General features: G+C 32.2%; 1 protein-coding gene across 1 annotated transcript; it reads right to left on the minus strand.

Annotated features, from left to right (window-relative positions):
• Window positions 1-274: 274 nt before the first annotated feature.
• On the minus strand, window positions 275-17,476 carry SLC2A2_4 (Solute carrier 2, facilitated glucose transporter member 2). The gene is made up of 10 exons (XM_051214685.1): window positions 17,342-17,476; window positions 17,149-17,306; window positions 16,988-17,112; window positions 16,781-16,951; window positions 16,641-16,748; window positions 16,418-16,605; window positions 13,822-14,116; window positions 8,460-8,587; window positions 5,071-5,226; window positions 275-1,280 (listed from the first exon to the last, which is right to left on the minus strand). Exons 1-10 carry the CDS (start codon window positions 17,438-17,440, stop codon window positions 1,266-1,268), a joined length of 1,443 nt encoding a protein of 480 aa, XP_051067867.1. The 5' UTR covers window positions 17,441-17,476; the 3' UTR covers window positions 275-1,265.
• Between the last annotated feature and the right edge of the window lie 151 nt (window positions 17,477-17,627).

Consider the following 17,627-nt stretch of genomic DNA (forward strand, 5'->3'; position numbering starts at 1 on the left):
ACGAACTTTAAAGATTCAACAACCTACACAAGCCTTTATACGAACACGTCCTTAATAGAAAAACAAATGAAAAGATGTAGTCCATTTTTGACTCAGTTATAGCATGAAAAATAATGTTTTCCCAGTTAGACGTTTTCAAAAGGTTAGTTCGTTTCAATACTTTAAATTATAACTTTAACAAAGACACGTCTTTAGAGAGTACATTATAAATAATTATGATAGACATAATATCAGTTACCACATTCTGTATACGAATGAGATTGTTATAAAATGTGGAAGGATTAGAAATTCTACACAGACGTAGCTGAAATTCATCTATAAAACTATCTCAGTAATAACGTTAACCGAAGTTTACTTCAATGAATTATTATTGATGGCTTTACTCAATATTATATTTTTGGTACAATATAGAATTCTCAGCACAAATTCTTTCAACAAGTTTCCTTTTCTTATTTTTTGACTGATTCTTGCGATAAATATTGAGTGATCGCCAGTTAGATATTATCAGCTCAGGAATCGACATCTGAATAATGTATATTATTTTCGATCCATATTGTCAACAACCACGATGTCTCTGATTAGGATCTTTTGTAAGTTATGCAGCAAAATGTCATCAACCTTTCACAAACGCACCTGAATAGGTTATGCGACTAATAGGCATAAGGATGTGTTAAAACAAACAAGAAAACAGATAACTTGTTGAAATATCTAGATGTCAGGAACAGGTAACCCAGATATTCAAGCACATCACCTTGATACTTCATCCATCAAAAGTCACAATAAAATTTAATTAAAAAGGTTATATTTTTTAGTAAATTATACCAAAAACTTCACAATTATCAAATGAATACTCGATTTATTTAATCTGCTTTAAAAGTTAATTTCCATTTACTTGATCAAACAAAATTGAAATAATGAATTGGCAACAAATTTTTTTTCATTAAATTATTTTATTATTATTGTATCCATGACTTTAGATAATAATCAATGAAAAAATACTCTAAATCATTAAATTTTATTAAATTAATAAACAAAAATTTAGTTAATATGAATAAATGATAAAAACAATCGAATAATTATATCTGCTATAAACAGTCATATTTTGTTTTATGAACAGAAGTGTATTATGAATCAATATTAATCAACGGGATAATTTTATTGATCATTTTACTGTAATATAAAACATTTCAAAGTGACGTTTACAAATCGAATTCAATGATGGTACTGCACTGATTTGTATGATTTTAAATAATTTTAGCTGATGATTAAAATCGTTTTATCTAAAATAAAAAGAAAAAAAAGGAAAAATATGGAAACAACTGACACTGTTTAAAACAAATATTAAAAAACTTTTAATATTTGAATTCATAAGTCAATTGAAGCTAGACCATCATGGAAAACTTGGACGCACTGGACGGCCGTTTCGTTCTAGTATGGTACTCCTCAGCGATGCGCATCCACGATCCCGCATCGCGAGATTCGGACCCACAACCTATCAGTCTCGCATACAAGCGCCTAACCTCTGAACCACTGAGCCGACATTCAAAGATGTAAATTTCTAGCTTCAGGATCGTGGATGCTCATTGCTGAGGAGTCCCATACTAGAACGAAACGACCGTTCAGTGCTTTCGGGTTTTCCATGGTGGTCTAGCTTCAATTGACTCATCAATTCAACTATTAAAAATTATTATAATATCCACCAAACCCCTATCTGAAAATATCAAATAAACTATTAAATTAATCTAAATTAGTTGAAATCATCAGATTGTCATCATAAACAAAGCATAGAAATGATCTTGTAAATATTTATATTTCATTTAAAAGCTCTGCCTTATTTAAGCTATTGATTAATGATGTGAAAATTGGATCACCCTGAAATTATGGACAAATATATTTATATATATTCAACTAATTATAATCATATCAATGAAACAACCTATATTATTAATTTAATCACAATTCGCCTATTGAATATGTCTACTTTATGATTAATTAAAAATGTTTCCATTGGATACATATGGAAAATCTATGCAAAAGAAACACTTAAGTGAATTACACATAATCATATAAGTAGTGATTATATTTAAGATGAAATTTTATTAAGTATTTAGATAAATTTATCATAAAACATATATACAAATTAAAGTAAATTTAACTGTTATATTCAATTACAATTCAATATCTTAATGAGAATTTTATTCAATAAACAATTGCATAATAATACAATATTGTAACTTGTATTATGCTATTAATATGTAAATATCTTATTCAATTTGTAATAATATTAAAATGAATTTTGTACTTTATATTTTATATCTAATATGTGTATAAGTATAGGTCATATAATAAAATAACTGAATGATTAATATATAGATCACTTACAAATTAATTTCCTCATTTAGCAAATATATGAATAGACTAAATGAAATTATAATAATGAAAAGTTTTATTCTTCATATATAATGAATTAAGATACTAAGATAACAATGTAATTATGTATTCTATTGTTCAATTATAAGTAAACATAATGAAATTAGCTAATGAAGATTTTTTATTTATAACAAATCTCAGTTTAAATTTAATAATATTTGAAACAAATTGAAATTAAATTTTGTTATTACTAACAAAAAGAGAATGGAAAATTAAGGTGTGACATTATAGTTCATTCAGTATTGATCAGTACGAAATACTGATTATTTGAATGATCATTTCACAGCATGAATTTAAGAAAAAGAAAGAACAACTTAGAAATGAGATAAAGTGTCGGCGAAAAAAACAAATCGAAAGACCAACTAAATGAAGGCGTATTTAAAATACATATACTATCTCGTGTCGTTTTGGTTTTATTTTAGTTCAAGAACTATTACTATTTTCAATATATTGTCAAGACAAAAACATTAATAATTGACCAATTATAATATTTGGGCTACAACAAAACTATCCAATCTGGGACAAAATGAATGTTTTACTCAATCTAATAGGATGTATATACATCTGATTGTATAGCAATATATCATAGCGGTTCCAATATCTTAACCCTGATTAAGACATGTAGACACGATGCGAATTTAGCAGTATCTCACTTCATAATAAGGCGTATATTATAAGAACAACTCTTGAACACTTAACAAGAGAAACGTATGTTTAATGCAACCAACATACAAATCAATGCTTTATTTACTCACACCAATAATGTGAATTCTACTGAAGTATATAAAAAATTATTTTGACTTTCAGATGATATTGATTTTGACGCAGTTATATTTGAACTACCCAAGATATTAGTACGATATTTATTTTTCGATGAAACATTCGTACACAATGGTCTAACTTTGAAATCAGACGGTAAGAAGTCCATAGTCACGTCACCACCGAACTATTCGCATAACGAGTGACCTTCTATATGACTTGGATAGTTAAACTTCCTGATCTCTTTAGAGTAAATAGTTTCATGTCTTTCTATCGATTAAGATTTTGATATAATCACCAGTCTAATCAATTTACCTAAAAATCCCAAATATATCTTGCTGATAAATGCAAATTAATGAGAAGAAAAAGTCCAGAGCTTCCTATCGTTTTCCTCTCAACATCTAACGTCCAAATATAGTAAACATAATTCTAAGTCACCTATGCTGGTCACCGCATTTTTATGTAATTGATGGAATTCGACCAATATACAGAATATGGCAAACATCATGTCGATTACTACTCGATGAGCAATAATCATCTGTGTATAGCAGAAGGTTTTATTTCAATAAAATGCCTTAATGGGTAAAATGGTTTCACTTACAGCAATGTGTATATTATAGATTTATAATTGTTAGTGAAAAAATAACCGTCAGATAGTTTACAAATTTTTGTGATGCAATTAATTAAATTACTAAATGAATATGAATTGTTTTGAAAATTCTTACGAACCTCTAACCAAAGTTTACTTTTATTAAAAATGAAGAAGTTTCGTTTATTATTCAAGCTTAGGTTAGTCATTCGCACAAGCAAGTATAATTTCAAAACCTAACGGTTTTCATTAGTTTTGTTAACAATCTAATGATTTACACATTTAGTTCTAAGTAATAATAGAAAAACGGTACAAATTTCCAGTTTTCTTTCATATGAAAGGTATTAAAATAATTTATTAAAGCTGTTATTGGAAAAACTAGACTTAATTTCTAAATCACTGATCTTCGAAGTAAAAAATTTGCACACTAAAATACAAAATATTTACGAACACGTTATGTAAACACCCAACTGATTAAGTGATATTAACTCATGCAAAAGCGATAGACAAATACATCTAATGAAAATAACTTAAAGCTACTTCCATTTAGTGTAACAAACTACGCAATATCTCAATAAACATTTTAATTCATTAGAAGTTTCTTATAAAACAACATCTCGAAAGACTTTAATTGACTCACTAAAATCATTAGACTTCTTTTGTGAGTTTTTTATTTAGTGAAACTATAAAAATAATGAAAATAATCAATTGCTACTAAGTACACAATGAATTATCAACTGAACAAATGAAATACGATTTTCATTCAGTTACATTATATTAATCTAGTTAACAGAAGTTGAATAAGTAGTTATGTACTAATTAAAAGGAAATAAAACTTGTTTAACTTTGATACCATATCTCTAGAAATCTCATTTTCCTCGAGTTTTTTTTGGAGGAATGGGGAAATAAGGAGAAACTGTTTTACTGGCTCCTTGAATGGATTTTGCATTAACGAATATGTTTATGTATGGAATATTGCAACACTAATGTGGCTTCACATTATTGCCCGATTCTCAATTTTGTCAAGTCTACAGTTCATAGCTGTGCACAAGAATTTCGAAACATCCATCTTGAAGCTTTTCAGTAGCCCCCAATACTTAATGACTGTCAATAGTTGAACTTATAATAACAATTATCATCAAAATGTACAAAAATTTTCACAAAACTACCTTTCGCAGTATATACATATATGTATATATTTTGCATAGTTTTAATATGAAATATAAGGTAACATTTAGCTTTTAGTCTTTTGATATAAAAATATTTTTGGGGTTAAAGGTACTTTAACTGACCGGCATAAGTGTTGAATGTTTACATTGAGCTTTGAAAACTGATTCAATATAAACTGGATTGAATCCTTTTGTTTCCGGTAAATATAAAGCAATTAGAATAATCACAATTATGAGCACACAAATAAATGGTACAAAGGCAAAACAATCAATAAGCGCCTGAAAAATAAAAAAAACATGATTTAAAAAATGTTAATTATTGAAATAGAAAATATTTTATATTGCTATATTATTATGACTGTTTTATCCGATTTCAGGTACAGTTTTCCCGTTATTATTGCAGAGAATATTGTACATCAATATACCGGAGATATAATTATGTGTAATTTATTTTCATTGTCAAATAAAACTTTGGAAATAGATAAATAACTTTTTGAAACCTCCAAAAAGTACATTCATTCTGTGAGGATAATGATGACTAAATCTTAAGTCTTTAGTAGTAAAGAAGAATAATAGCTTAGTGACTCTGTGTCAGTAAATGTCACATTTAAGCCCAGAATCTTATTTATTATAATGTTTTTTTAATTATGTCGCTTCAACTTTAATTGTATCTACAAACAATACAGATTTAACAGACAATGAAGAAATGATGTTAAAGTAGATAATTGGCAACCTTTTTTTTTGATTACCGAAGACGACTAAGCTTTTGAATTTCTCTTATTTTCACTTATAATGAAGATAAATAAATTATCATCCTTCTGAAATGTAACTGAAATAAAAGAGTATTCAGTGTTTGTAAAGATTCTATCTGCAAATCTAAAGTTCTCAAAACTGCCAGAAAATAAAGGTTAGAATTACTCTTTAACATTGACTTTACGATATCAAATAAAAAGTGAATACAGATATAAATAATTCCTGTAGTAAATCGCTCTTCTCAAGGGGACATCAAAAGTGTATATACTAAATCAAGATATATATCTGTTACTATAGAATGTAACGAAATTTTTCTCAAGTCAAAGTAAAACAAAACTTAACCCTAACTGTAAATCTGATAAAGTTACCAAACTATATCATGATGTGACTGATCAAGAGTTAGACGAACATGAGAAAGATAAATGTGAATAGTTTGTAGCTGAGAGCATCTTGTATTTTGTTTTAATTAGAGTTTTAACAGAGGTTAAAGACTATTTGTATTAGACTCATTCCATTTCGTTCTCTAATAACAACAACACATCTTCCATATTTCAATAGACAAACAAGATAAGATCAAATCCAATAAACATAAAACAACTTCATTGAAATAAACTTATAGAACAAAATCGGTTCATATAACTTAATATTTAGTACACAATACTAGAAACTGTAAACACAACTAATAAGTTTAAGCACAGTTTTTACCGAATTCAACTTCACAATGAAAATTTGATGCAATAAAATGAACTGATAACTGATTAAAAGGAAGTCTAAATTCATTTTCAAATAAAGATTAATATCATTTTACTGGAAATTTATTGAGTATGAGATTATTTGATAACATATAAATTTTTTGTGTATGCAAACATGAAAATTAACTTAACGGTAGTTTTCAAGTGAAATATAGATGAGTCATTTATTTGAATTTACGAAACATTAAGTCGTTAGTAGACTCAGAGAAATTCTTCACTAAGTGCATGAAAATTGTTTAAAACTCATGTAAAATGTTTGACACCTATACCACTTACAACAATGTAAACAATTACGCATATCCGTACTCAATTAATAGTTGAAAATAAATAATATATCACTCTTCGTATATCAATGAATTACTCAGAAGAATAAATACTTGCCTATATCGCGTTGAATCAACAAATACTTAACAGCAAACTTAGTATTTTATACAATTGGTTTCTATTAGATCTCGTAGGTAAACTTTCCTATGACGGATAAACTATACAGTGCATGTAACTAACCTTCATACTGAAGTTCCATTTTTGTTGTTAAAAGTTAAAGTCGGATATTGAAAGCATGTAATTTTTCCTTAGTACGTCATAAAGATTACGGATGAAAGACGCAATTCATCTTTTTACTAGTTTAAATTATAGTCTCCACAGTGACTAATGCATATCTATTTGCCTGACGAATATTAAATGAGACAAACTCTTGTTTCATATAGTATCAAAATAACTCAAAAATATCTATGATATCACTTAAATATCTAGGATTGTTTTCATGCATTGAGATTTTCGTTTGTCATTACAGAAACAAATCACAATAAGCTTACTGATCAAACTGATAACCATTCAAAAAATCTTATTGTAGAATGAGTTGATGTAGGACTAAGAGAATTCTCTCTCATGAAATAATTCTTCGATTGTTTCAAATTTATCAACTATCAAAATAAAAGAGCTCTGATAATTTTTAATAATACTCGGTTCGATACTTTTTCAGAGTGCTATATATATATATATATATATATATATATATATATATATATATATATATATATATATATATATATATATATATATATATATATATAAGGCTGATTTGTGCATATATGGCCCTAGAAATCAAAACTTAAAAATTCTAAATATCTTTGTGTAATAAAATATTAGGATGCAAATAATTTTGTTCACATACACAATTATTTAGTTGATTTTCAATGTTGTTTGAACATATGTAAACAAAACGTTACATTGAATTACAAACTGTGTTATTTATAGATGGGAAAAGATTAAGTTAAAAATTTAACCATGTTCACATAACGTTGATTTATTAGGGTGATTTCACAACAAGCAAATTATCATACCTGAACCCAGAAATCTATACAGAGATGAATAATTGGCAGAATGCAACTGGAATAATATCCTTTAATTAAATAAATACACTTATTTCTTAAACCAAACGTAAATGGATGATCAGAACTGATGAATGCATATCGCACAGAAACTGCAAATTATACAAACTGAGGTCCACGGTCATAACATATTTATAAAAAATAAAGTTGAATCGATTCTCACATACTGCTGTTCTTGGAAAGCTGTATCGTGAGGAGTGCCCGAGAACATCTGTTTGGTAAACCAAGCTTATTAAACTAGGCTCTCAATTCGACCACATAATTAAGTGAAAGAAATACCCGTATTAACATTGAACCATATTGAGACAGAACTACATGTCATCTTTGTAATAGATTGATTAGAAGCAGACTACATATCCTAAACCATATGACGTATTTAAAGGATGATTCGTGCACGATTCCGCTTATAAATATGAGTATGCCTTTTAATATACCTTTTGTCAACATCTAATTTCAGTCATAATTCACAAATTAAGATAAATTTATGCAGCAAATAGTTTTATAATTCCCAGATTAATATATAAAAGTTCTGTTTATGATTTTTTAACATTCGGCAAACATTTAAGGTGAAAGGCTGTCCATTAAACATCTTTCTTTAAACATTATCGAAACTTACAAGTAGTTGAGGGAAAAGAAGTCCAACCAGAATATTACACAACCAATTTGTACCCACAGCCACACTTTGTGCAGCATCTCTATATTCTTGAGTGAATAGTTCAGCCACGAGGAACCAAGGAACAGAGCCTGAAAATTCCATAAGATCATTATAACTGCAGAAAGGCAAGTTATATTAAGTAAGCGATTCACTTGATTTAAAATGTGCATATATGATAAATGCTAATTTTTACCTGTTATATGATTACAGGTCACTAACTTCTGTTCATCAGCAATTTTAGATATCTCACGCCTTTAGGCTCACACTAATTTTTATGGATACGTTTATTCAACTATTTTCCATATTTACTAATCAGCTGATGTTACTCTACGATTTTCAATAATTATTGACCAGCTATCAAAGGGTTTTCCTTTACCTTACTCATATTAGTCTAAAAAGCAACCGTAAACTTTTTGCAGGACCGTTTAAAGCACTATATATGAAATTTCTAATCACTTAGTAATAAAGTTCCTTTTTCAATTAATTTTTGTGTTAAATAGCTGCAAACACGATGGTACTGTGATGTATGCTACTTATGTCGACAGATATAAGTAGTATGTAACACTGATCAGAAATGGAATGTCTGTCGAAAGAAGGTTAAGAAGATTGAACTAAAGAAAACAAAACTGGAAACATAAAGGAATTGAGGATTGAGATAATCATGAAAGATGTACAAATGAAGTATTTAATGTATGGTTTTCATAATTTATGAAGACACTGTAATTTCACACTAAGCAATAAATTGACCTTTCCCACCCGAGCCTTCATTCACTACAATACAGCTGCTGTTGATAAAATCACAGAAAAGGAACTTGTCTTCACTGAACCGTCCAATTTATTGACAAAGTATCTTCTTTCAGTACCAAATTCACCTATATAAAATTTATTTGAACCTGGATATCTAAATAAATGTTAAAGTGTTCTCACATTTTTTAAACATGCTTACATATATTAACATTTTGATTTCTGTTGGAAAGCAATAAATTTTTAATGAATTACTCCACTGCCAATAAACAGATATTTTGAAAACAAACTTTCAGAGTTAATTTAAACACTACTAACTTCAACAACTATTTGACTCTGTTTAATGGGGAACTAAGAATGTAACCGGAAAATATAATGAAGATCATAAATCATGAGGGGTGAAATTATAAATATAAAATCAACAATTATCCGTCGTATACAAGTAACAATGATCACAGGCATCATGAGAAATAGTGAAATCCAGTAAATTTCCTACTTTAATCTACAACTGGTTGGAATTTTATAGTGAGGTTAATTGTTTATTTGATGGAACATTAAAAATATTAATGAGAACTTCGTCAATAATTAGTGTCCTGCAGTGTCAACTATTCAAGCAGATGCTTGTAGGAAAATGTTTTTTCTTTGATCCTGTTAACAACAGTAAAACTGACAGATTTTTTCCTGCGTACTTCACATCATATTTTAAGTTTACGCTTAACAAGCACACTTTATTCCGGAACCACAAAACATCATTGTTTGACCAGATTCTTTTCGCTTTATATTTACCTTAATTTGAATGACAACGTTAGGCAAATATAATTGCATCCGTTACTGTGCTGATTTCATTCAAAACAACACTTATGTGATCTTGAAACATATATTTGTCGGACACATTTTTACCAGCGATACTTACTTACTTACTTACTTAAGCCTGTTACTCCTCGTGAAGGAGCACAGGCCAATCACCAGCATTCTCCATCCAACCCTGTCCTGGGCAATCCTTTCTAGCTCCTTCCAGTTCATATTCATCTTTTTCATATATGCTTCTATAATCCGACGTAATATGTTCTTAGGCCCTCCTCTTTTCCGCCTCCCTTCAGGATTCCAAGTTAGGGCTTGCCTCGTGATGCAGTTTGACGATTTGCTTAATGTATGTCCTATCCATTTCCATCGTCTTTTCCTAATTTCTTCTTCAGCTGGAAGCTGATTTGTTCTCTCCCACAAAACGCTGTTGCTGATGGTATCCGACCAATGGATGTTGAGTATCTTGCGAAGGCAGCTATTTATAAATACTTGTACCTTCTTGATGGTGGTTGTTGTAGTTCTCCAAGTTTCAGCTCCATATAGTAGAACTGCCTTGACGTTCGTATTGAAGATTCTCACTTTGATATTGGTTGAAAGTTGTTTTGAGTTCCATATGCTCTTCAACTGTAGGAATGCGACCCTTGTTTTGCCAATCCTTGCCTTTACGTCTGCATCTGAACCTCCTTGTTCATCGATGATGCTTCCCAGATATGTGAAGGATTCTACATCTTCCAGAGTTTCGCCATCAAGAGTGATTGGGTTGCTGTTCTCCGCTTTGAATTTGAGGACCTTGGTTTTCCCCTTGTATATGCTGAGGCCTACTGATGCAGAGACTGCTGCTACACTGGCTGTCTTCAACTGCATCTGCTCGTGTGTACGTGATAGGAGGGCTAGGTCATCTGAGAAGTCCGAATCGTTTAATTGGTTCTGAGCTATCCATTGTATTCCATGTTTTCCTTCAGATGTCGAGGTCTTCATAATCCAGTCGACCACCAGAAGAAAGAGGAAGGGAGAGAGTAAACAGCCTTGTCTGACTCCGGTCCTTACTTGGAATGCATCTGTCAGCTGTCCTCCATGCACGACTTTGCATTGTGGTCCGTCGTATGAAATCCGGATAATATTGACAATCTTCTCAGGAACTCCGTAGTGTCGAAGAAGTTTCCATAACGTCCTCCTATCCACACTGTCGAATGTCTTTTCATAATCAATGAAGTTGATGTATAGTGATGAGTTCCACTCAACTGATTGTTCAACGATGATCTGTAGTGTTGCAATTTGGTCTGTGCACGATCGATCCTTACGGAATCCAGTTTGTTGATCTCGAAGTTGGGTGTCTACTGCATTTTCATCCGGTTCAGCAACACTCTGTTGAAGACTTTCCCTGGTATTGACAGCAGTGTGATTCCTCTGTAGTTTTCACATTTGCTCAGATCTCCTTTCTTTGGAATCTTGACGAGGTGCCCTTCTTTCCAGTCCGTCGGCACTTGTTCCTCTTCCCAAATCCTTTTGAATAGAAGGTGAAGCATGTTTGTAGTTACTTCGATGTCTGACTTCAGTGCTTCAGCTGGTATGTTGTCCGGTCCCGCTGCTTTCCCGTTCTTGATTCGTCTGACGGCCATTCTGATTTCTTCCTTCGTTGGTGGGTTGACGTCTATGGGAAGATCTGTGTGTGCTGCTTCGATGTCCGGTGGACTCATTGGAACTGGCCTATTCAGAAGTTCCTCGAAGTATTCTACCCATCTGTTACGCTGTTGTTGCATTTCAGTTATTGGCTTGCCTTCTTTGTCCTTGGCCGGTCTCTCTGGTTTACTGTATTTCCCTGCTAGTTTCTTCGTTGTATCGTAAAGCTGTTTCATATTTCCTTCCCTTGCAGCTTTTTCCGCCGTCATTGCTAGTTCTTCCACGTACTTCTTGTCGGCTCTAATGCTCCTCTTCACTTGCTTGTTTGCTTCTGTGTATTCAGCTTGTGCTTGGACTTTCTCTGCTCGTGTTCGGCTGTTGTTAATTGCTGCCTTCTTGTTCCTCCTTTCTTTGCTCTTGTCCAGAGTTTCTATAGAGATCCACTCCTTATGATGGTGTTTCTTTAGGCCCAGAACCTCTTGACACGTTGAAGTTAATGCTTCCTTGATGCCTTTCCAGTTGTCCTCCATACTAGTTTCTTCTTCTTCTTCTTTCAGTAGATCTTGTAAGGCTTGGAACCTGTTGTTGAGAGCTATCTTGAATTCACTAAGTTTTTCAGTATCTCGAAGAAAGGCTGTATTGAACCTTTGTAGTGTTGTTTGTCCACTTGTCCAGTTCTTTTTTAGCTTCAGTTTTAAATTGGCTACAACTAGGTGGTGATCTGAAGCTATGTCAGCTCCTCTCCTGGTTCTCACATCTTCCATTGTCCTTCGGAATTTTTTGTTGATGCAAATATGATCTATCTGGTTCTCTGTGGTGTGGTCCAATGAGATCCATGTAGCCTTGTGTGGAAATATTGTGCCCCCTATGACTAATTTGTTGAATGCACATAGATTTGCAAATCTTTCTCCATTTTCGTTTCTTTCCCCCAGTCCATGTCGCCCCATGATATCTTCATATCCAGTGTTGTCTATCCCGACTTTGGCATTTAGATCTCCCATCAAAATGGTTAGGTCCTTTCTTGGGCATTTCTCAATGATTGACTGCAACCGCTGGTAGAATTGATCTTTAATGTCGTCGTTGCTATCATTGGTGGGTGCATAACATTGGATAATATTCATTAAAATCCCCTCCTTCTTTGTTTTGAATGATGCTTTGATGATTCTGGATCCGTGAGATTCCCATTCTACAAGTGCATTTCGTGCTACTTTGGACAGCATTAGAGCGACTCCCTGAGTGTGCGGAGCATTTTCATCTTTGTGACCAGAGTATAGCAGCATCTCTCCCGTAGCTAGCCTTTTCTGTCCAGCTTGGGTCCAGTGGGTTTCGCTGATTCCCAGTATTGCCAAATTGTATCTCCTCATTTCCGTTGCTATTTGACTGGTTTTCCCGGTCTCCCACATTGTTCGGACGTTCCATGTACCTACAAAAACTTTTGCTCTGGTTGTTAGAAGGGGCATCGGCCTCGTGGCTTCTGAAGGAACTCGGCTTTCACCATAAGGCGTCATAATTCTTCTAAATGAGGACCTAACTCCCAGGGCAGAGTTAAAATGGTTTGAACTATTTTTTCTGGTAAACGTTTTTTTAGCGAACCCCATGCCCAACTCTCTTCCTTTACCCGGGCTTGGGACCGACAGTAACTCTAGAAGAGCTACAGGTGGAGTTTTACCAGCGATAGCAGTTCTGAAAGCCAAATAACTTTATTACTTCGTTATCTTCAGTTCTATACAAGTATTTAGGGGTAGTTAGTGGATGACGTTATGTTTTATGAACTGATCTTAAATTTTTAATCAACATTGTTTGGTTTGTTGGTGTTTTATAACACACAGACGGTGAAGCTTACTTTGATGTCAAAATCTCGCAATAGGTTTGCAAAAATTGGAATAAATTTCACATTTGCATAAACAGTATTCTAATTGTAGATAACGACCTTTATAGAATAGTAGCAGATGTTATAGGCAAACAAAATTAATAGTATTTGCATATGTTTAAGTTACCATGAAAAAGTTATGTATTTACGTACAAGCTGTACACAATGTTGTTTATTGGTTTTGTATGTTACCCAGATAAGTTGCCCTAGCTTTTTGACAAACACCCTTGATTAAAAGTCAGTTTTTATCAGATGATTAAGTAACAGAAAAAATTGTTTATATACCTGGGCCAAAGGAGAATCCTGAAACAAATAGGTATAATACAAGAATAGAAATGTAGGTTAACCAAGATGTATGACTGAACTTCTGAACTGACAGAACTGTTGTGAATGTAATTAAACTGACTAAGCATACTGAAAATCCAACGAGTAATAGCATTCGTCTGCCTCCTCTGTCAATAACACATATTGACATAATTGTTCCTAACACAATAACTGCTCCAACCCCAAGATTGACAAAACTTGCGTCTCTATTGGTTAGGCCAACACTTTCGAATAGTGGAACAGAGTAATACAAAACCTAAAGTTAAAAAAATAAAAGAGGTCTAATATTAATTCAAGCAAAGAGGTTTTTTATAAATCTGCGTATTGTCTTGAATCAAACTTTGCATGACATAAACCTGATTACTCTCTTGCTAAGCTTAATCCGTTGACAAACCTTGAAACGGCGAATGGTTTGAACAGTTATATACACCTTTACTAAGATGAACGTTTAACAAGTTGAGAAAGATAAGTTATATAGACAATATAACCTCTACTTATTTTGTTTCGTTAGACTGGTTTCATCATCCTGTGATGTGTTAAAGTATAATCATAAAATGCGTTCAAAGCACTCACAAACGTTTATTCAGTTAGAAACTAATGCAATATAATGAACGTTTGAATACGGTTCAGAAAGTGAGTAAAAAGACTGAAAATGTATGCCGTACTCAAAAGAACGAAAAGCGGTACATTACCAACAAAACTGATAATTTGTTGGATAAGATGAGACATATAAACAGCCCTTTACTAATACAATTCCTCAGTTTGTGTGGGTGTAATTAATGAGTTTCAAAGAAAATGCATTTATATTTGATCACAAATGCACAACAAAATATTCACCTGCTTATAAGAAATAAACCTTTATATTGAAATAAGTTTTTATAACTTCTGCAACTATCTAAACGGCTAAGCGATGTATGAGGTGGAATATAAATTCTATTTTTTCTGTATACAGAGAATAGAATATTTTCAGTCAATTAAATAATACAAAAAGATTGTCAAAATTAAAACTTTTCGCAATGCAAGCCGATAAATAAACATAAAAGCATTAGAATAGCTATCGTATTGCATGTCAGCCCTATTACCACGGCAAGTAGTCAAATCCGCAGCCCACTTTGTTGGCTTTGTATGTAGTTTGTTTTTTCACTAGGCTGAGAAAGAATAAAACATAAAATTATGCTTCTGTTTGATGTCATTTATACACTTATTTGCTATTAACAAATCTCAGAATTTCTGGGAAGCTGTCTTTTTTTATCAGTTGTCTCATGTATGAGCATTAACTGCGTTAAACAAAAATCTAGTCTCAGACAAGACGGCAGATTAACTTTGATAAGCTGTTAATACAAAAATTATTTTAAGATGAAAGGCAATCAAAATGTGGGACAATCGGATGCCGGTTTTTAATCATAAAATTCTGTGTGTTTCAATTTAAATGACTTTGATGTTTTGTGCGTTTTTTTAAATTCATTATTTATAAAAAGAAAGTGGATGTGCTAAAAATGTGTATCAAAGTTTTTGGCAGAAAGATGAGAACGAGACCATTAAGTTGATGATCAAATTAATAAACCGAGCTGATTTATTTATGACCCTCAGAAATATCAGGTTTTAAATATCACGGCTTCATAAAATGAACTTTGAGGCTTCTACAGTTTTCTCAACACATTTGTTAATACGAGACAAAGTGTTGGAATATTTTACCTTCAAAAATTTACTTTATTAACCAAGATGTGTATTATAACTTGGCCCATCATATGACATGGCAATTTTTATTCAAACTTTACTAAACATTAAACTTTGATATCTTATTAGTTGTAATAAAAGCTGATAATGACAATGTTGAGACCGTGGTGATTAAAAATATATCTTTTAAATAATACATAAATTTGAAACTATACCAACGAATATAAAAAATAATCGTTTGATCCATTTGCGTAGGGGTAAAATTGGTTAATATATACTTTCCTGTAAATGATGACTGACTGATACAATGAATTTTGGTTTCTTGTACTTCTAAGAGTCTTTATTTACGATTACTGCAAATCAAGATTTACTTATACATGATTCCAATGTTCAAGTCGTAATAGAAATATTATAGAGTTTAACTGTGAAACCATCCAAACGAATCTATGTTCTACATGCCTAGTCTAGTCGCAAAAGTGTTTGTATAAAATGATGAATTTTTTTATTGGTGCTGAATCTTGAACAAACAAGAAAAGAAACAGCTAGCTTGGTGTGGCGTTTGTACGAACTAATGATTCTTCTGTACTCGATGTTTGTCCGATGTTGAATTTTAAATACAGTACGTTTGTCTGTGCTCACACAGTTCTGTGCGGTTTAAATTGCTCTGACTCTTAGATTCCTGGTTCGTCTAAAAATTCAAATACTTCTAATTATCACACTGGGTTATGTAACTAGTATCTAAAGCTAGTATCTAAACTTATCTGATAGTAATGCTCATTAAAATAGGTTAGTAACGCTTTCAAGTTAAATTGCTTATTATCATTTAAGATAAATTTAAATTATATATCATAATTGTAAAAGTAATCAATCAGTAACTTACACCATTGATTCCTGAGAGTTGCTGCCCGAAATGTGGAATAAGGGCAACAAATAAACCCCATCGGAGATGTTGAACTCGAAATAAGTTACCCATTCCAAAGTATTGTTTAGTGTTATATTCCGGGTCTCGTTGAAATGAGTCAAGCTCCATAAAGACATCATAGTTCTTACCTCTTAGTAACAAAAGAGCTACAGTGTTTAGAGTTTAACTAACGAAAAAGTACCATGTTTTGCAGCATCTTTGTCTCCCTTTACTAAATACAAGTAGCTAGGACTTTCAGGACAAAAGGTCATGAGTATCACATGCAAAAGACAAACAGGAGCACAAAGACCTGAAACGGGATCATAAAAATGATATTATTACCCAACAAGAATGGCCAGAATTTATCCGTCCCCATTACTTGCGACAGACCTAGGACCTGTGATAAAAGAATGGCCAGCACTGTAACAAATTGATTCATAACCCCTGCTGCACCACGTGACTTTACTGGAGCAATCTCCGAAAGGTATGTGGGTGTTACAACTGTATAAGCACCTAAAAAACCATTCGAAAACATTTCAAAACGGATACCTGCAGAAAGACCAACTATAAATCTTCCGAATATGATAGCCTCGAATGATCTCAAGCACACCGAAACCATGATGAGTACAGACCCCAAAATTGTTGGAATGGAAAGAAGAAACAGTGTTTTTCTTCTAAATTTTAAAGTCATTTACAGTTTAAAGACATACCGACCAAGTCTGTTAGCTAAAACTCCACCAAACAGGCCCCCAAATAACCCGCCGATAACGAATCCCGTTACGCATATTGACAAAATCACTCTCACGCATGAAGAGCCACATGTGTATCGTCTTTCATCAATAACTTTCTGCGTAAAATTTTGGATGAGCTTTGAAAATATCTTCATCATTTTTGAAGGCCTACCGATAATGGTGCGTTGATAACTCCTGTATGATATCCGAATACGAAAGAACTACCAATAGTTATGGAAACGTAAGTAAAGTATAAGCGCCAAGGAGGCATTAGAAGCAGAAACTCGTAACACTTTTGAAAGTGTTATTTTCAGGATCTATTCAATGTCCAATACGTTTGGCCTCAATTCATTAACATCAGCACTTTATATTTTTCTTTCGATCCTCATCATTAAATAAGCAGAACAAGGCTTCTAGAAAGGCACGAACAGGTTTGAACACAATATCTTGTATTAAAC

This window comes from Schistosoma haematobium, chromosome 2 (assembly GCF_000699445.3).
Source record: "Schistosoma haematobium chromosome 2, whole genome shotgun sequence".
NCBI classification, from domain to species: domain Eukaryota; kingdom Metazoa; phylum Platyhelminthes; class Trematoda; order Strigeidida; family Schistosomatidae; genus Schistosoma; species Schistosoma haematobium.

Coding starts and splice junctions, on each gene's coding strand:
- SLC2A2_4 (XM_051214685.1), bottom strand. CDS start 17,440: ATGCCTCCTTGGCGCTTATACTTTACTTACGTTTCCATAACTATTGGT. Junction 17,113..17,148: donor TTAGCTAACAGACTTGGTCG/GTATGTCTTTAA, acceptor TTTAAAATTTAG/AAGAAAAACACTGTTTCTTC. Junction 16,749..16,780: donor ATTCTGGCCATTCTTGTTGG/GTAATAATATCA, acceptor ATCCCGTTTCAG/GTCTTTGTGCTCCTGTTTGT.